Source organism: Fringilla coelebs, assembly GCF_963513975.1.
Source record: "Fringilla coelebs genome assembly, chromosome: 23".
NCBI lineage: Eukaryota > Metazoa > Chordata > Aves > Passeriformes > Fringillidae > Fringilla > Fringilla coelebs.
In genome coordinates this window covers 5,055,423-5,079,952 of record NC_140049.1, presented here as the reverse complement: position 1 = coordinate 5,079,952, position 24,530 = coordinate 5,055,423, and the positions used below count along the sequence as shown (strand labels likewise).

The window sequence follows — 24,530 nt, the reverse complement described above, 5'->3', positions numbered from 1 at the left end:
GGGGTGTCACGGCTGTCTGGGGGTCATGGCTGACCCCACACGGGCACAGGGCGCTCCTCCGGGGGCTGTCACGTTTGTCCGGGGGGGTACAGGGCTGTCCGTGGGGGGGGTCACGGCTGGCCCAGGGCTGTCACAGCCCCGCTCCCCGTAGCTCACAGCCCCATCCCGGGTCTTGCCCCCCCACTCAACCCTCCAGCGCCGCAGCCACCTCCTTCCTCCTCCTCCTCCTCGCCACATCCTCCGCCCGCCCCATCCTCTTCCTCGTCCCGGTTTCCGGCCGGGCCCCGCCGGGGACTTTGGTCCATTCCCGGGTTCCTGCATCAATCATCAACCAGGGGAGGGAGCGGCCGCTGCGGCCCCGCCGCCGTAAGAGTCCCCCGGGCGCCCCCCGTCACCCCCCGCCCCCATCACCATCATCACCATCATCACCATCATCACCGCCAGCATCAGCCCCTCCGCTCCTCCCCGGCCCCCCTGGAGCCGCCATGTCCTCTGCCCCCCCGGCCAAGTGTTCCTTCAAGAAGCGGGGTAGCCTGCAGACCCCCAGCCCCGCAGGTGAGACCCCCCCCCAAAATACCCTCCACTCCCGAGGGGACAGCCCAGGGGGACAGCCAGGTCACGTCCCGGGGTGGGGGGGCGATGTTGCGAGTAGGGGGGATCATTTTGGGGGGGGGGGGGCAATACCGCCTTGCTGCTCAGAGGGTTTTTTGGGGGGAGGGGGGGGAGCCACCACCGTGTCCCGGCACCGGGAGGGGTGGCAGCCCCGGGGGGGGCCCTGCGTGTCCCCTCCCGCCAGCGCCTCGGTGGCGCAGTGAGAGCGGAGGAAGAGGAGGAGGAAGGAGGGGGACGCTGGGGGATGCGGGCCCGGTTTGGGGGGGAGCAGGGGGCGCTCCGCGGGGGCGACCTCGGGTGGCACGTGCGGGGCTGCTGGCGCGGGGTGGCGGTGGCGCCGGGTGGGCAAGGTGGCACTTTGTGGTTGGCACCCGGCTGGCACTGTTGAGAGAGGGTCTCAGGGTGTCACTGGGGCTGTTCCCACACGTGGGTGGCACACGTGTGTTCTGGGTGGATGGCAAATGGTGGTGGTGACACAGAGTGAGTGTGGTGACATCACCGGGGTGAGGTGGCACTACGGGGTTGTCACCTGGCTGGTATTTCTGAGGGGTCTAGGGGCGTCACCGGGGCTGCTCCTGGCTCTGGTGACCCACATTTGTCCTGGGTGGGTGGCGCAGGGTGTTCTGGATGGTGGCACGAGGTGGGCAAGGTGGCACCTTGGGGTTGTCATCGGTCTGACACCCGTGTTGGGGTGGATCTCGGAGTGCCACCAGGGCCACCACCTGTCACACGTGGGCAGCGCAGGATATGTCCCGGGGGCACCCAGGAGAGGCGCCACCAGCACATCTGATGACACCAGTGCCATCCGTGCCCTGGGTGACACAGCCCAGCCCCCCCATTCCCACTGGGGTGGTGTGGGGAGCAAATGGGGTGGAGGCTCAAGTTCGGGGGTCAGGGGACATGGATCCTCCCCCAGGCTGTGCTGGGTGGAGGGGCTCTTACTGCTGGGCCCAGTTTAACCATTAGGACCTGATTTCCAGTGTCCCCCAGGCAGGTCTGTGGTGGGTTGGGGGTTGCAGAGGAGGGTGTTGGCATTGGGGTGGCACTGGGGCATCCCCCAGCCCCATGGCCCCAGTGCTGGTGGGAGCAGGGGGGTGTGGGGCAATGGGGTGGGTTTGGAGACCTCCCCTCCCCCCAGTGTGGGGATGTGCCCCCCTGTGATGGGAAGGATGGGATGGGATGGGATGGGATGGGATGGGATGGGATGGGATGGGATGGGATGGGATGGGATGGGATGGGATGGGATGGGGGGCAGGGAGGTGGCACTGACAGGGACTCCAGTGTTGTGCCCCCCATGCCATGGGGGTCCTGCAGCCCAGCCCTGAGCCCCTCATTCACTCTGGCTTCTTAGAGCCCCCAGTGGAGCCCACAGCCCTCCCAGTGCCCCAGGGGGATTAGAGAGGGGGGCCCTCTTCCCCTTCAGCTGCCTCAGTTTCCCCATCATCCCCATTGGGAAGAGCATCCCAGTTCCATGGTGGGGAGGGCGGGCTGTGGAGGGGCTGATTAACCCCTTCCTGCCCAGGTGGGGGTCCAGACCCCCCCAGCTGATGTTGTCCTACTCCCTGCAGAGCTGCGGGGGGGGCCAGGGGCCCGACCCCTGCAGTCAGCCTGGTCCCTGCCCGGGACCCCCCATAGCCTGAAGCATTTCCCAGTGGATCTGCGCACGTCCATGGATGGCAAATACAAGGAGATCGCTGAGGTGGGTCTGGGGCACCGAGTTTGCCAGCTCTGGGGAGGTGAGCATATGTGGGGGGAGTGGGGACATCTCCCCTCCATCCTTCCTCCACTCCTATCCTCCCCAAACCCTCCTTCCTTCCCACTTCTTCAGCTCTGAGAGTGGGAATCCCTGTGAGCCTTTCTCTGCCAACCCAGGGGTTGAGGTTCATGGCAGGGCTGAGGCTGCAGCCAGCTCATAGCAGGGCTGCTCTGGGGCATAGCTCAGAGCTGCTCTGGGCACAGCTCAATGCAGGACTGCTCTGGGCTCAGCTCTGGGCTGCTCTGGGCATAGCTCAGGGATGCTTTGGGCTCAGCTCAGGGCTGCTCTGGGCTCAGCTCAGGGATGCTTTGGGCTCAGCTCAGGGTTGTTCTGGGCTCAGCTCTGGGCTGCCCTGGGCTCAGCTCACAGCAGGGCTGCTCTGCAGGAGCTGTTTTGCCGCTCGCTGGCCGAGAACGAGATGCGCACGGCTCCCTATGAGTTCCCCGAGGAGAGCCCCATCGAGCAGCTGGAGGAGCGGCGCCAGCGCCTGGAGCGCCAGATCAGCCAGGACGTCAAGTAAGCCTGGGGGGTTCCCCGTATGTACACCCCAAACCGCTGGAAGGGAGCCCTGCACGGGGCCAGGCCACCTCCCCGCCCCAAGAGGCTGTCTCTGTGCCAGCTCTGTGTGCCCTCTCCCGTGGGTGTCGCACTTGGTGTCCCCTTTGCAGTGAGTTTTTGGCTGGTTTCTGTCTGGTTTCTGTTGTTTTGGCATTAACGGGGTGTTTTCTCTCCCCGGCCCCCCCCCATTTCTCTCCCCCTCGTCCCCCTGGCTGTCCCCCCCCTCCACCGCCGCCTCCTTGTCCCCAGACTTGAGCCCGACATTTTGCTCAGAGCCAAACAGGACTTCCTGAAAATTGACAGTGCTGCGGACTTACAGTGAGTGTCCGGCTCGGTGTCACCGGCCGGGGCCACGGGGGGGATCGGGGACCCGCCTGGCCCCGCTCTGACCCAGCACACCCAAGCATGGAGCCAAGAGGTCCCTCCCAGCCACTCTTACTGACACTGAATGCACCTGGGGAGGGGGGTTGGGGTGAGCTGGGGGTCCCAGCTCTGCTGCTGGCACAGGACCCCTGTCCTGGCCCTGTCCTCCCCTGGATGGAGGGTCTGATGCTGTGTGTCCCCCTCCCTCCTGTCTCCGCTTGGGAGCTGTCTCTGTCGTGAGTTTTTTTGTTCTTTGTGCCCTTCCTCCTCCCCCCCACTTTTCATCGTGCTCATCAGGGTTGAGGGATGTGTTTTGGGAAGAGGGAGAATGCCACCACAAAAAGGACACGGGTGGCACAGCTGCCACAACCTCATGGTGGCATCCCTGGGGACAGCGTCACCATCCTGCCACCCCAGGGCTGGACACAGTCCCTGGGGTGGGTCTCATGCTGCTGTTGGCGTACATGGGAATGGGACAGACCTGTCACTGTCCCACTGGCCACGTCTGTCCCCACAGGCTCTTCAAGGAGCAGAATGACAGCCTGGTGGACCATGTCCCCAAGGAGCGGGAGGCACTGCTGGAGCGAGAATTCCAGCGGGTCACCATCTCTGGGGAGGAGAAGTGTGGGGTGAGCCTCCCCCTGACCCCCCTGGAAACCAGTCAAGGGTCTCCAGGCTGCCAACCCCATCTTGGGGGGTGGTTTTTTGTTTGGTGTCCCCTCTCCAGGTGCCCTTCACTGACCTGCTGGATGCAGCCAAGAGCGTGGTGAAGGCGCTGTTTGTGCGGGAGAAGTACATGGGACTGTCCCTCCAGAGCTTCTGCAAGACCACGGCCCGGTACCTGCAGGAGCTCTCCGAGAAGCCCCTGGAGACCCGCGGCTACGAGGAGGTGCCCGAGACCCCCGTGGCTGCTGGTGAGCACACTGTGGGGGGGTCTCAGTGCTGAGCTGGGGTGCTGCAGGAGCTTTTGGGGTGATGTTGGATGTCTCCTGAGTGCAGATGCCCCCGTGCACCCGCCGTTTGCTGAGCAGCACCCCTATGAGATGTGGGATCCCCAGAACATGCCGGCGGACCTGGGCTTCGGGCTGAAGATGGTGGATGGTGTTGTGCACGTCTACACCAAGCAGGACATCACTGACAAGTGAGTTTTGTGAGGGAGAGGGTCCTACTCATTGGGGTGATGAGGTTTTGGGGGGCTGTGTGACTCTCACATGTGTCCCCTGCCAGGAGCACGGAGCTGGACCTGCCATACCCCGACCTGCAGGAGTTTATCGCCGACATGAATTTCCTCATGGCTTTGATCATCAATGGGCCCATGTAAGGGGAAGGGTCCCACCCTGGGGGGGATCCCATGATGGGGGTGTGACAGGACCCCAGGGACAGCCCCAAGGACATGGCAGTGACTCTGGCACACGATGCTGGTGCAGCTCCCACATCCACCCTCACGTCTGTCCAAGAGTCCATGTTCCCATATCTGTGGGGGCACCAGCCTTTTGGGGCTGGATGTTCTGCTTCCTCACCCCCAAACTGAGCTCCTCTTCCCTGTTTTGGGCAGCAAATCCTTCTGCTACCGCCGGCTGCAGTACCTGAGCAACAAGTTCCAGATGCATGTGCTGCTCAATGAGATGAAGGAGTTGGCGGCCCAGAAGAAGGTGCCTCACCGCGACTTCTACAACATCCGCAAGGTACCTGGGGATCCTGAGCTAGTCCCAGGTCCTGGAGGGTTCCTGGCTTGACTGGGGAGCTCTTGGAGGGTCTCAGGGCTGAGCATCACCTCCCTGGTGCAGGTGGACACCCACATCCATGCCTCGTCCTGCATGAACCAGAAGCATCTCTTGCGCTTCATCAAGCGGGCAATGAAGAAGCACCTGGATGAAATTGTCCATGTGGAGAAGGGGAAGGAGCAGACGCTCAAGGAGGTGTTTGAGACGATGAACCTCACAGCCTACGACCTGAGCGTGGACACACTGGATGTCCATGCGGTATGGGAGGCTCCCAGACCCTGGGGATGAGTGGAGTCCCCAGCCCATCCTTGGTTGGGGTGCGGGATCTTCTCCAGGGGGTTTTCCCAGGGCATGGGGGGTTGGTGGGGGCTGTGGATGGGGGTGGGGTGGGTGATGAGGACTCCCAGGTCACACCTGTCCCACATTCAGGACCGCAACACCTTCCACCGCTTCGACAAGTTCAACGCCAAGTACAACCCCATCGGGGAGTCCATCCTGCGGGAGATCTTCATCAAGACGGACAACCGCGTCTCGGGGAAGTACTTTGCCCACATCATCAAGGTGGGCCACCTCCCCTCCTCGTGGTGGTGGTACAGCTCATGTCCCCTTCCCGGTGGCCAAGCAGTGACAGTTGTCACTTCTCCCTTCCCATCAGGAGGTGATGGCAGACCTGGAGGAGAGTAAGTACCAGAACGCGGAGCTGCGTCTGTCCATCTACGGCCGCTCGCGGGATGAGTGGGACAAGCTGGCCCGCTGGGCCGTCAGCCACCGCGTCCACTCCAACAACGTGCGCTGGCTCGTGCAGGTGCCCCGGCTCTTGTGAGTGAAGGGGGGACAGGAACCCTCAGTTGGCTTGGGGGGATGCAGGCCACCCCACTGCTGGCTGGGGTGGGGTGGGGAGGGGGAGAGCTGGCTCTGAGTGGGGTCCATTCCCTGCAGTGACATCTACCGGACGAAGAAGCAGTTGGCCAACTTCCAGGAGATGCTGGAGAATATCTTCCTGCCGCTCTACGAGGCCACGATCCACCCAGCCCAGCACCCAGAGCTGCACCTCTTCCTGGAGCATGTGAGTGCTGTGTCCTGTTCCTGGGGACACCCCAGCCCAAACCCAGCTGGAGCGAGGGGTGGCATCCTAACCTGGGGCTGTCTCTCCTGCAGGTGGATGGCTTCGACAGCGTGGATGATGAATCCAAACCAGAGCATCACATCTTCAACCTGGATAGCCCTTTGCCGGGCAACTGGGTGGAGGAGGACAACCCACCCTACTCCTACTACCTGTACTACATGTATGCCAACATGACGGTGCTCAACCACCTCCGGCGGTAAGGACATGGGACATCCCCAATTCCCCCATTCCTGGCCCGGACCCCGTGCCCCTCAGGAGGTTCTGGGGAGGTCAGTGGGTGATGCTGACAGTCAAACACCCCTTGCAGGAAGAGGGGCTTCCACACCTTCGTCCTGCGCCCACACTGTGGTGAGGCCGGTCCCATCCACCACCTCGTGTCGGGGTTCATGGTCTCAGAGAACATCTCCCACGGGTTGTTGCTGCGCAAGGTGAGCGGGGACGGGGTATCTGGGGGAGCTGGGGGTGTGGTGGGATCCCCCCTTACCCTGCTGTGCCCCACAGGCCCCTGTGCTGCAGTACCTGTACTACCTGGCACAGATTGGCATTGCCATGTCCCCGCTGAGCAACAACAGCCTCTTCCTGAGCTACCACCGCAACCCCCTGCCCGAGTACCTCTCGCGGGGCCTCATGGTCTCCCTCTCCACTGATGATCCCCTCCAGTTCCACTTCACCAAGGTGAGCATTTGGGGGGCACCAGGCAGTGACCCCCCAGAGGGGCTGTGGGGTGGGCACGGGCTGGGTGATGGGATCAGGCTGGTAGTGGGGTTGGTGCTGCAATGGGGCTGGTGGTGAGGTGGGGCCACTGGCAGCACTGGTGGATTCTGGAGGGTGCTGAAGGTGTAGAGGGGGTGGGAGGAGGTGGGGACCCCCATCCTACCTGAGGGGTCTGCGTGGTGGGAACTGAGGGGTGTCTGTCCCCAGGAGCCGCTGATGGAGGAGTACAGCATCGCCACCCAGGTGTGGAAGCTCAGCTCCTGCGACATGTGTGAGCTGGCCCGGAACAGCGTCCTTATGAGCGGCTTCTCCCACAAGGTGAGGCCCATTCCCTCATTCCCAATTCTGCAGTTTGCCTGTTCCTAATTCCCATTTGCCCCCATTTCCCCATTCCCCCATTCATTTGCCCAACCTCCTTCCCAATTCCCATTTGCCTCCATTCCCATCCCCAATGCCCACATTTGCCCATTCCCACTCCCAGTTCCCTCATTTCCATTTGTCCATTCACACCCAGTTGTCCATTCCTACTCCCAGTTCCCCCATTCCCAATTCCTATTCACTCCCAGTTCCCCCATTCCCAATTCCCTTTCACTCCCAGTTCCCCAATTCCCATTCATACCCACTTGCCCATTCCCCCATTCCCAATTCCCATTAACAGCCAGTTGCCCATTCCCACTCCCAGTTCCCCTATTCCCAATTCCCATTCTCTCCCAGTTCCCCCATTCCCAATCCCCATTCACTCCCAGCTCCCCCATTCCCCTGTTCCCAGTTCCCATTCACACCCAGTTGTCCATTCCCACTCCCAGTTCCCCCACTCCCAATTCCCATTCACTCCCAGTTCCCCAATTCCCATTCACACCCAGTTGTCCATTCTCACTCTCAGTTCCCCCATTCACTCCCAGTTCCCCCATTCCCAATTCCCATTCACTCCCAGTTCCCCAATTCCCATTCACACCCAGTTGTCCATTCTCACTCTCAGTTCCCCCATTCCCAATTCCCATTCACTCCCAGTTCCCCCATTCCCAATTCCCATTCATTCCCAGTTCCCCCATTCCCAATTCCCATTTACTCCCAGTTCCCCAATTCCCATTCACACCCAGTTGTCCATTCTCACTCTCAGTTCCCCCATTCATTCCCAGTTCCTCCATTCCCAATTCCCATTTACTCCCAGTTCCCCAATTCCCATTCACACCCAGTTGTCCATTCTCACTCTCAGTTCCCCCATTCCCAATTCCCATTCACACCCAGTTGTCCATTCTCACTCTCAGTTCCCCCATTCCCAATTCCCATTCACTCCCCGTTCCCCCATTCCCAATCCCCATTCTCTCCAAGTTCCCCCATTCCCGTTTGCCCATTCCCATTCCCCCTCCACGTGCACTGGGAGCACTGGGGCAGCCAGGGGGCCCTGTCCCCCCTCCCCCAGGTGAAGAGCTACTGGCTGGGTCCCAACTACCTGAAGGAGGGTCCGGAGGGGAACGACATCCGCCGCACCAACGTCCCCGACATCCGCGTCAGCTACCGCTTCGAGACGCTGTGCCAGGAGCTGACGCTCATCACGCAGGCGGTGCAGAGCGCCGAGCTGGAGCCCATCCAGGAGGAGGACGTGCTCACCATCTCCCTGGGCACCCACTGACCCCCAGATCCCCCCCGAGCCCTCCGGGGCTCTGCCGCCGTCCCCCCACCCGCTCCTGCCCTGGGGAGGGGCCGCTCCTGCTGCTGTCCTGGTGCCGCTGCGGGGCACGGGGTTTGTTGAGTCCTCTCCGTTTCATCTTGGTTTGGTTGTTTCACTGGTGGTTTATTTTGTCTTCTTCTGTTGTTTTTAACTGGTGTCTCCTTGCTGGCTTGGGCCCTGCTGGCACAAGGAGGTGACATAGGGGAGGGCACAGCCAGGGGGTCCTGGATTTACCTCCCAAGCTGAGGATGCAGTGACAAGTCGGGGTCCTGGGTGCTGCTGTGGTGACACTGGGAGTCCCAGCCCAGCCCCACCTGGGTCCTGATGCTCTTTAACCCTGGTGCCCTCTCAGCCTGCCCTTCCACCCTGTGGGGACAACCAAAGGAACCCAGACCTGAGGTCTCTGCTGTCGGTGGGGACACAGTGGCCCAGAGCACAGGGGGATGGTGCCTGGTGGGGGATGCTCCATCCTCATCACCACAGGGAGGAAGGCAAGGGGTGGGATGGGGAATGTTTCATCATCACCACGTCAGGGATGAAGGGAAAGGGGAGCGGGTGACATGTGTCCCTGTCCCCAACACTCCCAGGAGATGTTTGTTTGTGGCCCAGACCGGGCTGGACCAGGCTTCTCCCATCCCGGTGGGGCATTACCCCCTCTATCCTGCAGTCTCCCGTCCCAGTGCTGCTCATCTGCATCTGGAGCCGGCATTCCTGGGAAAACCTGATGGCGACTATAAAAACAACAAAGTTTTGAGAAAAAGAAACCTAACCGAGCATGAAAAATAAAAGTATTTAAGTAAAACACGAGTTGAAGTGAGGGGAGGGGGGGAGCGCAGCCCCAGAGGGAAACTGAGGCACAGAAGGGGGTTGTGTGTCCCCTCATGCCCTGGGTTTGGGAGTCCCCAAGGTGATGTGGGAGGGTCGGGGGGCGGGTTCCGAGCGGCGCCGGCGGCGGCAGCGCTGGCGGGATGCCCTGGCCCCGTGCCTGCAGCGCTGACGCCAGCGGGAGGGGACAGGGGAGGCTCCAGCCCCGGCCCGCCCCGGTCCGTCCCAGTCCGCCCCGGTCGGTCCCGGTCCGCGCTCTCGCAGAGCCTCGAGCGGGTTTCACCATGGTGGTCACACTGGGCTACTGGGACATCCGTGGGGTGAGTGGCATCGAGGGGGGACAGTGGCACGCTGGGGACGGGGGTGGGCACGGCTGCACGGCTGCGGGGGTGCTGGAGGTCCCAGAGCGATGTGGGGGTGCTGGGGGTCCCGGGGTGTGGGGGAGAGGTCCGGGGGGACTTTGGGGTGCCAAAAGCGGGTGCTGTGCCCCCCAGCTGGCCCACTCCATCCGCCTGCTGCTGGAGTACACGGAGACGCCCTACCAGGAGCGCCAGTACCGCCCTGGCCCAGGTGAGGGGGGGCAAGGGGGTGTGACCCCCAAATCCCCCCACCCCCGCCCCCAGCCCCTCGTTCCTGCTTGTCGGAAAGGGGGCGACGCCCCCACTTGGCAGCGTGTCCCGCCACCGCCGCGCCCACCCCCTCCTGCCAGCCCGGGGGGAGTCACCTTTGTCCCCCCCAATAAAAGGACCTTGACCCCTCTCCGGGGTAACGTTCTCCCGTGTCTGTCCCGGGGGGGGTCACCGCTGTCCCGGGGCGGGGGGGGGACACCCCCAATGCCCGCATCCCCCCCTGCTGTGAGTGCCACGAGTGGGGCAGAGGGTCTGGGGGAGCCCCCCCCCCCAATCTCTCTGCCCCCCCCAGCCCCTGACTATGACCCGAGCGACTGGACCAACGAGAAGGAGAAACTGGGGCTCGACTTCCCCAACGTAGGTGATTGGGGGGGGGTGGGGGAGGGGTGTGGGGGGGTCTCCGGGGCTGACCCCCACCCCCGGCACCCGCAGCTCCCGTACCTCATCGACGGCAAGACCAAACTGACCCAGAGCAACGCCATCCTGCGCTACATCGCCCGCAAGCACAACATGTGTGAGTGGGGGAGTCCCCGGGGCTTGTGGGGGGTGGGCTGTGAAAAACGCCAATCACTTGGGGTTTAAAATGTTAAAAGTTTAATTATAATAAAGTGGTTATAAAAATAGTAATATAATTAGAGTAATAATAATTTGGACAATTTGGATTAGGACAATATGAGACAATAAAAACAAAGAGTTCTGGACATCCAGGTACCTTTTCTGGGCAAAATAAGCCTGTGAAAGGACCCACGTTAACAGAGGATTAACCCTTAAAAGCAACAGCCTGTTGCATATTCCTACACCTCATCCATGATGCATCAATTCCATTCACACACAGGATTCTGGCTGGGCAGTGTCAGCTTCTTCCTCTGAATCCTGACGGCGTCTGCAGGGCTGAGCTAGGCTGGAAGAAATTCATTTCTTCTGATAAGGGAGCAATAAATTCCCTTTCTCTGAAAGATATAGGTGGCCTGTGGCTGCAATCTGGTGCGAGTACCTCGTTCCTTTCTTAAAAAAACATATCTCACATCCATGGTTTCTGGTTTAACCTAAACTATATTTAACCTTATGTTATGTTATGTTATAACCCAAACTATATTTAACACACTACTTAAGGAAATTAATACAGCATAACTTTCTAACATAACACATATAACCTTCATTTTAATATTTGTGAGAAGCCAATCATAAAATACTCATTTTTCACATGGGCTGACACCTCCCCACCCTGCAGGTGGTGAGACAGAGGAGGAGAAGCAGCATGTGGACCTGCTGGAAAACCAGCTCATGGATTTGAAGATGAATTTCGCCCGGCTCTGCTACAGCCCTGACTTTGTGAGTGCCCCTGGGGGGGTCATGGGGGGACTGATCCCCCTCAGCCCCCGGGGCTGTCCCCCTGTGGTGGTGTTTGAGGGTCCCCAGGATGAGGGAAGAGATGAGAATCTTGACTCCATTATTTTATGATATTATATTAAAAGAAAATGATATACTAAAAGTGCACTAAAGGAAGAGAAAGGATTTCAGCAGAAGGCTAGAAAAGAACGAGAATAAAATCTTGTGACTGACCAGAGTCCCGACAGAGCTGGACTTGTGCTTGGTCATCAAGTAGAAACAATTCCCATGAGACCAATCAAAGATGCACCTGCTGGAAAGCCACAGGGGCTGCTTCTGGCTGGAGAGCTGGTTTCCCTCAGGGTGGATGTGCCCCAGGTGAGCAGCCTTGGGCTGGATCTCTCAGCCTTCCAGAGGCTGGGTGTCTGAGACCCAAACTGCTTTACAGCCCTGGCCACCTTAGTGAGCTCAGTGATTATCAGCTCTCAGTGGTCTCAGCTCTTTTATAGTTTCAGCTCTTAGCTTGCTAAGGCGCTCTGGCTGGCAGTGGCCTCTCAGGCAGGCATAGAGAGAGAGAAGGCAGGCTCGGCTGGTTTATTGAGGGGTCCGTGAAGGGTTCTAGCCAACAGCTCTTCTCTGACCAGAATGGGCTAAAGCAGCCCCTTATACAGGGCTACAAGGGCTCAGGGAATGACCAGTTGTAAGGGTTAGGGAGGATGGCCTGTGGGGTCACAGAGAGAGAAGCTGGCCTGGAGGACTGGAGAGAATGCTGCAGGCTTAGTTACTGTGACTCGGCATTTTCTTATCTCTAGGCCTCCGTCCTGCACACGGAGTGCTAGCCAGCTCACTGTCTGTTACAACCTGCCACATTCTGAGCAAGCAGAGAATTATTGTTTACTTTTCATTTCTGAGGCCTCTCAGCTTCTCAGGAGAAAAAACCCTGGCAAAGGGATTTTTCATAAAATGTGTCTGTGACATCCCCCCATGTGGGACACGGGGGCACATCCCTGACCTGGCTGCACTCGGGGTGATGCCCCCGGGTTCTGGGGGGGCTGGGGGGAGCAGCCCCCCGAACTGTGCCCCCCCTGCCGTGCAGGAGAAGCTGAAGCCAGCCTACCTGGAGCAGCTGCCCAAGAAGCTGCAGGAGCTGTCGCGGTTCCTGGGCTCCCGGCCCTGGTTTGTTGGGCAGAAGGTAGGTGGGGGATGCTGGGGGGGATTTTGGGGAGTCCCTGCGGGGTCTGACCCTCCCTGCCCTCCCCCAGCTGACCTACGTGGACTTCCTGGCCTACGACTGGCTGGACCAGCAGCGCATGTTCGTGCCCGAGTGTCCCGAGCTGCAGGGAAACCTGGCCCAGTTCCTGCAGCGCTTCGAGGTGAGCGGGGCGGGGACAGCCCGGGGCCACCGCGGCGTCCCGGCCCCGTCCCCATCCCTGACACCTCTGCGCTGTGTCCTTGTCCCATCCCACGCCTCGCCCTTAAATCCCCGGTGTTTCTGTCTCCATCCCATTCCTGTCACCCCTGTGACCCCAGCCCTGACCCCTGGGGTCCCAACCCTTGTCCCTAACACCCCGGTGTTCCCATCACTGACATCCCAATGTCCCCATCTCATTCCTGACACTCCAATGTCCCTGTCCCCATTCCTGACACCCCAGGGTCCGTCTCTGTCCCCATCCTTGACCCCCTGGTGTTCCCATCCCTGCCCCAAACACCCTGGTGTCCCTGTCCCCATCTCAGACATCCCTGTCCCCAATACCCAGTGTCCCTGTCCCCATCCCAGCCATCCCACTGTCCCCATCTCAGACACCCCAGTGGCCCCATCCCTGTCCCAAATACCCTTGTGTGCCTGTCCCCAGACATGCCAGTGGCCCCGTCCCTGACCCCATGGTGTTCCCATCCCTGTCCCCAAGACCCCAGTGTCCTTGTCCCTATCCCAGACACCCCAGTGTCCCTATCCCAGTCTCCCAGTGTCCCAACCCCTGTCCCAAACACCCTGATGTCCCTGTCCCCATCCCTGTCCCCCAGGCCCTGGACAAGATCTCTGCCTACATGCGCTCGGGGCGCTTCATGAGGACCCCGATTTTCTGGCGCACGGCCAAGTGGTGCAACACCAAGGAGTGAGGGGCTGACCCCCCCTCCAGGTCACCCCCAGACTCCCCAATAAACCTCGGGGGGCTCCCCCTTGTCTCTGCTGTGTGGGGTGCACTGAGCTGCTGAAGGGCTGCGGTGGGAGCTGAGGGAACCCCTCATTTGTGGGGTCACCCCTGGGGGGGATGCTGGACCCTCCTGGGTCTGGGATGGGGGGAGCCATTCCTGGGGGCATCCCCAGGATAAGGGGGGCCCCCGTGGGGGCTGTGGGGAGCAAGGTGGGGTCCCTGTCCCCCCAGGATAGTGAGACCCCCCCCCCCTGCAGCTGAGGGGATTGAGGGGGGGGGACCTTGATGAAGCCTGGGGGGGGGGGGGGCGGTCATAGATGGACACACGGCCCCAGGATAAGGGGGACCTCCTGGAGTTTGGGGAGTTTGCAAATTTCCCCAAGGAAAAGGGAGAACCCAAAAGGAATTTAAAGAGGCTGCAGAGAAATTGAAAGGAATTGAAAGGGAATTTAAGGGGCTGCAGAGCCCCAGAAAAAGGGGACCCCGTGGAGTTTGTGGGGTTGCAGTGCCCCCAGAATAAAGTGGTCCCGTGGGGATGGATGGGGTGTGTCACAGAACCCCTCGGATAGGGAGCACCCCATGGAATTTAGGGGGTCACAAAGCAAAGGGGATGGGCAGGGTCACAGGACCCCCATAGAACTCGGGGTGGCCTCAGACACCCCAGAATAAGGGGGACCCCATGGGGTTCGGGACGGTCACAGAACCCTCCAGACAAGGGGGTTCCCATGGCGATGGGAGGGAACTCTCGGGATTCGGGGAACCCCATGGGGTTTGGGGGGTTGTGGAGCCCCCGGGATAAGGGGGTTCCGTGCGGACGGGGGGAACCCTCTGCTAAGGGGGACCCCGCGGAGCTTGGGGGGCCGCAGAGCCCCGGGATAAGGGGGATCCCCGACATAAGGCGAATCCCCGGGATAAGGGGCACCTCCGGGATACGGGGGACACCCGTGGAGCCACGCCCCCGTCCCGCCCAAAGCCCCGCCCCCAGCTCCGCCCAGTTAAGCTCCACCCCCGCCCCGCCCCCAGCCGGGCGCGGCAGTCACGAGTGGGGGCGGGGCAGCGATCGCGCGGCCATGGCGGTGTTGGGGTACTGGGACATCCGCGGGGTGAGTGGGGACCCGCCACCCCCGGGGGACACCCGCCACCCCCGGGGGACACCCGCCACCCCCGGGGGACACCCCGCGCGGGGCAGGGGCTGCACGCACCCCAGATGGGGGGGAGGGGGGGGCTGGGATCCCCCCTGCGCTTTTTGGGCGGTTTAAGGGGGTCCATCGGGGTTCCCCCCGGTTTTTTGGGGGTTTGTGGGGTCTCTTTGGTCTTTCGGGGATGTTCGGGGGGGTTTGTGGGGTCCCTTTTGGTTTTGGGGGTGGGGGCTGTGGCGGTTCCGCTGTACTCTGGTGGGGGCTTGGGGGGGCTCTGGGGTTCCCTTTTGCCTTTGGGGGGCTCTGGGGACCCCTCTGAGCTTTTAGGGGGCAGCGAGGGGTCGTCGGGGGTCCAACTGATCTTGTGGGGGGCTGCGGGAGGTCCCTTTGGGCTCGTGGGGGGGTCTTCGGCGGTCCCCCCTGGCATCTGGGGGTTTGGGGGGGTCTTTGGGGGTCTCCACTGTCCTTTGGACGGGTTGTGGGGGGTCCCTCTGGTGTTTTGGGGAGGCCGCTCTGGCCCCTCCTCTTCCCCCGCTCCTCATTAGCACATTCCTAATGAGCTCTAATGAGGCCCCCTCATTAGTCTTGGGGAGGGGGGACGGCAGGGGGTGACCCTTGGGGGGCTGCGGTGAGTCCGTGGGGATCCCTCCGTTGTTTTGGGGGGTCTTGGGCTGTCCTAACCTTGGGAGGAGCTGTGGGAGCCCCTCTGGTCTTTTGGGGGAAGCTCTGGGAGGTCCCCTTGATCTTTTGGGGATGGTCTGGGATGAATTGTGGGGTCCTGCTGCATTTGGGGGTGGGAGGATGTTGCTTTTGGGGGGGGTCCCCCTGTGCAGGGGGTGCAGTTTGCCCTCCCCTGTGCCTCAGTTTCCCTGTGTGTGAGCCAGTTGCAGGCTCACATTTGGGGGGTGTTTTGGGGGTGTCTCACCGATCCCCCTCCCCAGCTCGCCCACGCCATCCGCCTGCTCCTGGAGTACACAGAGACGCCCTATGAGGACAAGCTCTACAGCTGTGGGGAAGGTGAGGGGGCTCAGGGGGTCCCCACACCACCCTCAGCCTCTTTTGGGGTTTTTGGGGTGGACACAACATCGCCCAACCCCCCCTTCCCTTCCAGCTCCCGACTACGATAAGAGCCAGTGGATCAACGAGAAGGAGAAGCTGGGGCTGGACTTCCCCAACGTAGGTGTCTGGAGCTGGGGGGGCTGGGGCTGGGGGTGTCTCGCTGTCCCGGTGTCCCCATGTCCCTCTGTCCTCCACAGCTGCCCTACTTCATCGATGGCCCCACCAAACTGACCCAGAGCAACGCCATCCTGCGCTACATCGCCCGCAAGCACAACATGTGTCAGTGGGGCGGGAGGGGACGGGTGGGATGGGAGTGGGATGGGAGTGGGCTTGGATTTGGGCTTGGATTGGCATGGGGCTGGAGTGGGCTTGGACTTGGGCTTGGAGTGGGGCTGGAGTGGGATGGGACTTGGACTTGGGCTTGGACTTGGAGTGGGGCTGGAGTGGGCTTGGACTCGGGCTTGGGCTTGGACTTGGGCTCGGACTTGGGCTTGGAGTGGGGCTGGAGTGGGCTTGGATTTGGGCTTGGACTTGGGCTTGGAGTGGGATGGGACTTGGGCTTGGACTTGGGCTTGGACTTGGGCTTGGACTTGGAGTGGGGCTGGAGTGGGCTTGGACTCGGGCTTGGACTCGGGCTTGGGCTCGGACTTGGGCTCGGACTTGGGCTTGGAGTGGGGCTGGAGTGGGCTTGGATTTGGGCTTGGACTTGGGCTTGGAGTGGGATGGGACTTGGGCTTGGACTTGGGCTTGGACTTGGGCTTGGAGTGGGGCTGGAGTGGGGCTGGAGTGGGATGGGACTTGGGCTTGGACTTGGGCTTGGATTTGGGCTTGGAGTGGGCTTGGGCTTGGATTTGGGCTTGGAGTGGGGCTTGGAGTGGGGCTTGGAGTGGGGCTGGAGTGGGCTTGGACTTGGGCTTGGAGTGGGATGGGACTTGGGCTTGGACTTGGGCTTGGAGTGGGGCTGGAGTGGGATGGGACTTGAGCTTGGACTTGGGCTTGGATTTGGGCTTGGAGTGGGGCTGGAGATGGATTAAATTTGGGATTAGAGGTGGGATTGGAGTTAGATTAAAGTTGGGCTTGGAGTGGGGGTTGGAGGTGGGATTGGAGTTGGGTTAAAGTTGGGATTGGAGTGGGCTTGGACTGGGTTTGGAGTTGGGACTGGAATTAGATTAGGGTTCAGCGGCGTTGGGGTTGGATTAAATTTGGGGTTGGAGTAGGGTTGGAATTGGGTTGAGGTTGGAGTAGGGTTAGTCGTAGGGTTGGGTTGGGAGCTGGGATTGGAGTAGGGTTGGGAATGGGATTGGAGTAGGGTTGGAATTGAATTGGGGTTCATTTGGGCTTGGTTTGGGGGTGCAGCTGGATTGGGGTACAGGTTGGAGTGGGGGTGAGCATGGGGTTGGAGCTTGAAGGGACCCACAGCCAGCAGCAGGGATGGGGTCAGGGAGGGTTTGGAGCAGCAGGGCTGGGGTCAGGGAGGGTTTGGAGCAGCAGGGCTGGGGTCAGGGAGGGTTTGGAGCAGCAGGGCTGGGGTCAGGGTGGGTTTGGAGCAGCAGGGATGGGGTCAGGGAGGGTTTGGAGCAGCAGGGATGGGGTCAGGCAGGGTTTGGAGCAGCAGGGATGGGGTCAGGGAGGGTTTGGAGCAGCAGGGATGGGGTCAGGGTGGGTTTGGGCCACTGCTGCTGACCCCCCTGTGCAGGTGGTGAGACAGAGGAGGAGACCCTGCGTGTGGACATGCTGGAGAACCAGATCATGGATTTCCGCATGAGCCTTGTCATGGTCTGCTACAACCCTGACTTTGTGAGTGTCCTGCAGGCTGGGGGACCCTGTGCCAGCACTGGGGACCCCAGATTGGGAGGATGCCCCTCAGGGTGCCAGGCTGGGGCTGGCTCCTCACCCCTTCCTTCCTCCCTCAGGAGAAGCTCAAGCCGGGCTACCTGGAGCAGCTCCCGGGGAAGCTGAAGCTCTTCTCCAATTTCCTGGGAGACAGAAAGTGGTTTGCAGGGGAGAAGGTACTGCCAGGACTCCCGAGGGGGCTGTGGGGCTGGGGAAGGGGTTTGTCCTCACTGTGTCCCCCCGATGTCCCCAGCTGACCTTCGTGGACTTCCTCATGTTCGATGTGCTGGATCAGAACCGCATCTTTGAGCCCAAGTGCCTGGAGCCCTTCAAGAACCTCAAGGACTTCGTGGAGCGCTTTGGGGTGAGCAGGGGCACCCCGAGGTCACCCCTGGGTGGGGGCTGCCGTGGTGGGGGCACCCCTGACCCTCTGTGTGTGTCCCCAGGCTCTGGAGAAGGTGGCTGCCTACTTGAAGTCCCCCCGTTTCCAGAAGATGCCCATCAACAACAAGATGGCCAAGTGGGGCAACAAGAAGTTGTAGGAGCTCAGCACGGGGCTCAGAGGGTGGGGGAGTCCTAACCCAGCCCCTCCAGCACCCTCCATCCTTGGGGGGGGGACAGCAGCACTGGCATGATGCCCCCCAAGGCAATAAAGTGCTTTTTAGATATGGCACCCTGAGCCCCCACAAGCCTTGGGCTGTTGGGGGGCACTGAGGTGAGCCCCACCCATGGTTGGGGGTTGGTGGGTGTGGGGTGAGGGGGGGTCCCTGCCCCAAGGGGGGTCCCTGCCCCAAGGACCCAGCCCCAGCCTGGCTGGGTTGGTTTGGGGCAGGAGCTCAGCCCGGTGCTGTTGCCCTGGGAAAGGGAAAGGAGCCCCGAGGCGCTCCCGTTCTTCCCGCCCCCGCTCCTCATTAGCACATTCCTAATGAGCTCTAATGAGGCAGCTCTGACAAAGGCCGGGGGGAGGGTGCGTTGGTGCCCTGCCACCCACCCAGGGTGCTGAGCGGGGTGGGCTGGGGACAGCCCTGTCCCCGGGGCCCCCTCGCTGCCCCCAGCTCGCAAACGTGGGCACCAGGGCTGAGCCTTGGGTGCTGCGGGGGGTGAAATGCTGGGACCCCCCCCGCCCTTGGCCCCCATTCCCCTATTCCCCTTGTCCCTCTCCCTGCCCCCGGGGTGCCCCCCCAGACTCTGCACACCCCACTGCTGTCACTTTTATTTTCCACATCAATCGCTTTACATTTTGGGGATGCAAAGTCCCTTCACAGCGCCCGAGCCCGCCGAGGGGGGTGCCTGCCCCCCTCCTTCCTTCGGGGGCCGTTCTCTGATTTCAAGGAGTGGTTCTCTCGGGGGGGGGGGTGGTTTCTCTGCCTTGGGGGGTGGGTTTGCCCCCAAGTCCAACTGTTCCCATCTGGGGCGGGGACGTGATGGGGACATCGGCGTGGCCTCGGTGGCTCAGTCCCTGGGACCGATCTGCAGAGAAGGGGAGGGGAGGAGTGGGGGGGCGTGGGGATGAGGGTCCCTCCCCCCCATGACCGGCCCAGGCTGGGGCGGGGTTCCCTCACCCCCAGGAGTGAGGAGGGGGTGGGGGGTCCCACACCCCCAGGGACGCCGTGGGCCGGGGGGGGTGGTGGGGGTCCCGCAAGGCCAGCCCCGGGGGTGGGGAGGGGGCGCGGGGCGGAGGGGCCCGAGATGGGGTGGGGGTACGGGGGTGGGAGTGCCTCACCCCCAGCGAGGTCCTGATGGGGGACAGCTTGAAGAGGACCCTCCGCCACTCCTCGGGACAGACCCCTCGCAGCTCGTCCGGGCTCATCTGCAGCAGCTCGTGCCCCCGCAGCACCCCCAGGGTCCGCACCGTGCTGCGGGGGGCGCCAGGGGTAAGCCGGGCTCGCCCCCAGCCCCAAATGGACCCACGCGGGCTCTGGGGGGGAGGGGGCTCAAGGGACCACCTACATCCGCGAGAAGCCCTTGTCCATCAGCCAGGCCGTCACCTCTGCCGGCGAGGAGCTGGGGTGCAGCGTGGGGGGACTGTCCTGGAGCGGGGACAAAGGGAGGGGACAGCACTGTAGCCACCGGCCACCCCTTCCTGATGGGCCGACAGGGGAAGGGAGGGGAGAGGGTCTCCCACCTGCCTGGCGCTGTGCCCCGGCTCCGGGAGGGGCTCCAGGATGTTGCCAGGGACGTGGCCCCTGTCCCCCCGCTCGTCCTGCACCAGCCACCACTTCCTCTGCTGGTCCAGGACCTGGGGAGGTGACAAGGGCGGCAGCTGGAGGGCAGGGCCGCGGGGTCCCCCCTGCGCCCCCACCCGTGGAGGGGCCGCCCCGCTCCCACCTGCAGCGCGTCCCCCTTCCTGACGCTCAGCTCCTGCGAGTTCCTGGCCTGGAAGTCGTACAGGGCTCGGACCAGCCGCTGGGCAGGGAGCGGGGATCTGGGGGTGGGGAGGGGCTGCGTCAGTGCCCAGATCCTGCCCCGACCCTCCGCAGGCGCCGGGGAAGGGGGACGCTCACTCTTGGCCGGGATGGTCCCTCCAGCCGGTGGCCGCTGCCTGTGAGCGGGGCAGGGACCGGGAGGAGTGTCGCGGGGAAACTGAGGCAGGCTCGGGGGGGTCCTGGAGGCCGCCGCTGCGTTCCTGCTCCATCACGGGGGGCAGCCACCCGTCCGAGAAAACCGGGGTGTACGCGGGCACCCGGTCGCTGTTGGGGTACTCGGCCCTACAACATCGGGGAGGGCACCGCGGTGGGCGCTGGGACCCCCCTCAAATCCAGAGCCCCCTTTCGGGGTGTCGGGGGGCTGGACCCCACCTGGACTTGTTCCAGGCGGTGCCGAGGCTCTTCCAGACGCCGTAGTCTTCATCGCCCAGGTTCTCCTCGAGGAACTGCAGCGCCTCGGGCAGCAGCAGCGGGCTCTGCACGGCCGGGGCCAGCCCGGGGCTGGGGCAGTGGCCAAGGACCTGCAGGGGACCGCGATGGAGCAGTGAGGGGTGATCCCCACCCGTGTCACACATTTTGGGGGGTGGGACCCGCTCTGGGGGCACTCACGAAGGACAGAGCTGAGAAGATGAGGCGCAGCAGCTCGGCGGGATCCGGGTCCGTCACGTAGGGGTGGCTCCGTCCCTGGGGGGATGGAAGGCGTCCCCACGGAGCCCCCCTGTCCTCACACAGCCCCCCCAGCCCCACGGAGCCCCCCCAGCCCACCCACACCTCTGATCCCTACACAGACCCTTGTCCCCATATGGCCCCTCAGCTCACCCACACCTCCCTCACCCCACACAGCCCCTCCACCCCACACAGCCCCCCCCATTCCTCACTCCACACAGCCCCACTTCCCACATTCTCATGAACATCCCCATACCCGCCCCTGTTCCCACAGAGTCCCCCCCATCCCCACAGCCCCCCTTTCCTCTCACAGTCCCCCCCATTCCCGTTTAGCCCCTTCCCCACATCCCTCCCACCCTCAGCCGCCCCCTCCAGCCCGACGGCACTTACCAAGAGGTTGAGGGCGTATTTCACCTTCTGGAAGAAATCCGTGTACTCATCCTTCGGGGGCAGCGCTGGAGGGGCACAGCTGGGGCTGGCACCGGGCTGGGCAGACCCGAACCCGAGCATCCCCCCGGGACCCTCCCCTCCCTTCCTACCTGACTTCTTCAGCTTCTTCTTCGCGCTGGCCGAGCTCAGCGCCGTCTTCAGCTGGCCCACGAAGCGCTCCAGGTCGCCCAGGACGTGGTTGAGGATCTCCTGTGGGTGCGGGGGGCGGTGGGTGTTGGGTGGGAGTCGCGGTGACCCCACCCGTGAAGGGTCGGTCCGGTCGGGACTTACAACATCCCGGTCCGCCTCGGACACGGCCTGGCCGGGGGCTCGGCTCCGGGGCACCTGCGGGGACTCCGGCGCACCTGGCGACATCCCCAGCGTCAGCCCCGCTCCTGGGGAAACTGAGGCACGGCGCAGCCCCTCCCTGCCCCGGCCCAGACTCACGGTAGTCCGAGGAGAGCAGCCCACGCCGGGGGGGCGGCTGGGGGTCGGGCTCGGGGGGCTCTGCCCAGCGCTTCGGGGCCGCGTACGGGGGCGCCGGGCTCGGTGGCGGGTCCGGGCTGCTCCGGGGCGGGAAGGAGAGGGTGGGCTGAGCCCGGGGGGGCTGCGGGGTGGGGGGAGAGGGGTTCGGGAGTGGGTGTGGGGCAGGAGCGGGGCTGGTCCCGAGACTGGGGTGTGGGGGAGGAGGGAGGAGGAGGGGGGGTCTGAAGCCAGTGATGGGAAATGGGGTGGGGGACGCTCTGTACCCGTGGGGATGAGGGGACACCGAGCGCGTGGGGGCCGCGGGGGGGGGGGGGTCTGTGCCCACGGGGATGAGGAAGAGGGGGTGGGAGGGGGGAACTGAGCCCGTGGATGGGGTGGGGGGCTCGGGCCCATGGGGATGGAGTAGGAGGGATGGGAAGGAGGCCGAGCCCCCGGATGGGGTGGGGGCGAGTTGTGTTCATGGGGTGGGGCAGGATGGGGGGCTGAGGCCCTGGATGGGGTGGGGGGGTTGTGTTCATGGGGTGGGGCAGGATGGGGGGCTGAGCCCCTGGATGGGGTGGGGGGGTTGTGTTCATGGGGTGGGGCAGGATGGGGGGCTGAGCCCCTGGATGGGGTGGGGGATTGTGTTCATGGGGTGGGGCAGGATGGGGGGCTGAGCCCCTGGATGGGATGGGGGGTGGGTTGTGTTCATGGGGTGGGGCAGGATGGGGGGGCTGAGCCGGGAGCTGGGGCACTGGGACAAGGGGCCCCCCCCTCACCCCTCAGGTGGGGGTGTGTGCCCACAAGCAGGGGGTGCTTTGGGGCGCTGTGGGACCACAAGGAGACCCCGCCGCCAGACTCACCACAGCTTTGGGGAGCGAGACTTGGGGGCCCAGCCGAGCTGTCTCCAGGGAGGGGCCGCAGAGCCACTTACCCCCCATACCTGTGCCCGTAGTGATCGCTCTGCTCCTCCTTCCTCTGCCTCAACACCTTCTCCAGGCTGCTCCTCAGCGTCTCTGCCTGGCACGGAGCCGCTGCCATCAGACCCCATCCCGGGGGGCTGCCCCCCGTTTTTCCCCCCTCGGGGCTCACCCCCAGCCGCCCGCACTGGAAGAGCAGCACGCTGCTTCTCGGCGGGTTCCTCTCCTGCACGCTGACGGCCAGCACGGCGTTGTCCAGCCCGGCGGAGCATCCCTGCACGCTTCCCAGCGGGAACGCCTCCAGCTCCTCCTGCGAGGCGGAAAACGGGGTATCAGCGGCTAGGAAAGGGTTAAAGGGGTGCCAGTGGGATTGTGGGGTCGGGCTTGTGGGGTGTGAGGTTTCATGGGGGTGGTGGGGTGGCATAGGAGGGGGCTGAGTCTGGGGGTGGGGAAGGGGTGTGGGTGCCCGGCTGGGGGGGTGCCCAGATTGGGGGTGCCAGGGTGGGGGGCAGTGGGGTGCACTGGGTTTGGGGATACCTGGACAGGGGCCAGCCGGGATTTGGGGGTTTCCATAGGCTGGGGGTGCCAGGATTCAGGGGATGCCCTGGCCAGGGGGTACCGGGGTTTGGGGGTTCCCTTAGCCAAGGAGCACAGGGGTTTGGGGGTTCCCTTAGCCAAGGAGCACAGGGGTTTGGGGGTTCCCTTAGCCAAGGAGCACAGGGGTTTGGGGGTTCCCAGGATTCAGGGACCCGGCCGGGGGGTACTGAGCGTCAGGGGATGCCTTGGTTGAGGAGTGCTGGGCTTTGGGGGTGCCCTGGCCGGGGGGTACCTTGCTCTCCACGTCGCTCAGCACCAGCTCCTGGTCCTTGACCTCCAGGATGACATCCTGCCCCCAGATCCGCCCCTGCTCCTCCAGCTCCTTCAGGCGCCTCAGGCAATCCTCGGCGCTGCGCAGCTCCCGCTCCAGGTGCATCGTGAGCAGGTGCTGGGGGGGGGACGCGGTGTCACACGGTGTCACACGGTGTCACACGGTGTCACACGGGCCCCTGGCAAGGCTGGGGGGCGCGGGGCACTTTGGGGGGGGCTTCTACCTCAACGTGGTGCTGGAAATCGTTCTGGAGCTTGAGCAGGGTCTCCCCGTAGTCCTTGCGCTGGTCTGAGGGCACACGCAGGGTGAGGTGACAGGGATAAGGTGGGGGCGGTAGCGGGGGGGGCTGAAGGGGTTTTTGGGGTGCAGCCCTCACTCACTGTAGATGCTCTTCCCGGTGAGGCGGACGAGGCTGTTGGAATGTCGGAGCGGGGTCTTGTCGTCATATTCGCTCCTGGACGGACAGAGGGACATTTACACGCCCTGCCCCCTGTCCCGCCCAGCCCTCGGGGGTCCCCAGGGTGGCCGCTCACCGGGAGGGGCTGCTGCTCCAGCGGCCGAAGGGGTCTCCCATCCTGCCGGGAGCAGCCAGAGCGTCTCGATCCTGCTCTGGGATCCTGGCCATGGTCCTTGTGTCACCCCCAGTGTGTCCCCAACCCCCCACCCCGGGCGGTGCCGTGGCCTTGGTGGCCACCGGGACCGCCCCGACCCTCCTTCCCCAGTCCCCCCGCTCCATCCCGGCCCCTCGGGGTCCCCCGTCCCCCTCTTGTCCCGAGACGGGGTCGCTGCCCCGGGGTGTCCCCGCTCACCTCGATGCTGGCTCTGCCGCTCGGGCCGTGACTGCGGAGGGTGACAGGGCAGGGGACAGGGCTTGTCGTCGGCACCGCACCCAGCTGCTCTTTGCCCTCTCGTTAAAGCGGGGGAGGGACGGTGGGGACAGCACCTGGCACCGCCACCACCTCCGCAATCACCCCGGCCTCTCCACCCCGCGCAGGGCGTGCTGGCCCCGGGGCACCCAGCGGGGAATGCGGCCCGGGCTGTCCCCAGCCCAAGGTGCCCTGCCCCGGGGCTGGGTGTAGGTGACACCTGTCACCTGTAGGACTGTGCCCTTGGCGCGGGCTGATCCCGGGCTCACCCCAAAGCTGTCACTGCCAGGCAAATCCTCCCAGGGTGGTTTGTACCCAGGAAGGGGCCGGGTCCGGGGTGAGGCTGCAGGATTTGGGTGAAGGATGGATGCAGGAGCCGTCATCCCCAGAGCCGCGGG

At 63.5% G+C, this 24,530-nt stretch overlaps 3 protein-coding genes across 3 annotated transcripts; 2 read left to right on the top strand and 1 right to left on the bottom strand.

Annotated features, from left to right (window-relative positions):
* The first annotated feature begins 290 nt into the window (after positions 1–290).
* Positions 291–9,260, top strand: AMPD2 (adenosine monophosphate deaminase 2). Its single transcript, XM_084220530.1, has 18 exons — positions 291–555; positions 2,181–2,311; positions 2,754–2,884; positions 3,176–3,244; positions 3,807–3,918; positions 4,017–4,203; positions 4,289–4,430; positions 4,517–4,606; positions 4,845–4,974; positions 5,077–5,271; positions 5,443–5,574; positions 5,669–5,832; positions 5,953–6,079; positions 6,172–6,335; positions 6,447–6,567; positions 6,641–6,814; positions 7,061–7,171; positions 8,277–9,260. Exons 1-18 carry the CDS (start codon positions 486–488, stop codon positions 8,484–8,486), a joined length of 2,460 nt encoding a protein of 819 aa, XP_084076656.1. The 5' UTR covers positions 291–485; the 3' UTR covers positions 8,487–9,260.
* A 286-nt stretch (positions 9,261–9,546) lies between these two features.
* On the top strand, positions 9,547–18,081 carry LOC311162304 (uncharacterized protein). The gene is made up of 16 exons (XM_084220585.1): positions 9,547–9,670; positions 9,845–9,920; positions 10,272–10,336; positions 10,412–10,493; positions 11,211–11,311; positions 12,405–12,500; positions 12,571–12,681; positions 13,331–13,422; positions 14,435–14,564; positions 15,542–15,617; positions 15,712–15,776; positions 15,857–15,938; positions 17,356–17,456; positions 17,573–17,668; positions 17,746–17,856; positions 17,939–18,081. The coding sequence occupies exons 1-16, from the start codon at positions 9,635–9,637 to the stop codon at positions 18,032–18,034; spliced, it is 1,416 nt and encodes a 471-aa protein (XP_084076711.1). The 5' UTR covers positions 9,547–9,634; the 3' UTR covers positions 18,035–18,081.
* Positions 18,082–18,751: 670 nt separating this feature from the next.
* EPS8L3 (EPS8 signaling adaptor L3) lies at positions 18,752–23,840 on the bottom strand (the record flags this gene model as incomplete). The annotated part of the gene is made up of 17 exons (XM_084220584.1): positions 18,752–18,962; positions 19,055–19,348; positions 19,443–19,522; positions 19,618–19,731; positions 19,821–19,917; positions 19,997–20,200; positions 20,291–20,439; positions 20,528–20,602; positions 20,975–21,039; positions 21,124–21,378; positions 21,461–21,620; positions 22,469–22,498; positions 22,571–22,708; positions 23,228–23,383; positions 23,490–23,554; positions 23,647–23,720; positions 23,800–23,840. The coding sequence occupies 17 exons, from the start codon at positions 23,838–23,840 to the stop codon at positions 18,752–18,754; spliced, it is 2,208 nt and encodes a 735-aa protein (XP_084076710.1).
* Between the last annotated feature and the right edge of the window lie 690 nt (positions 23,841–24,530).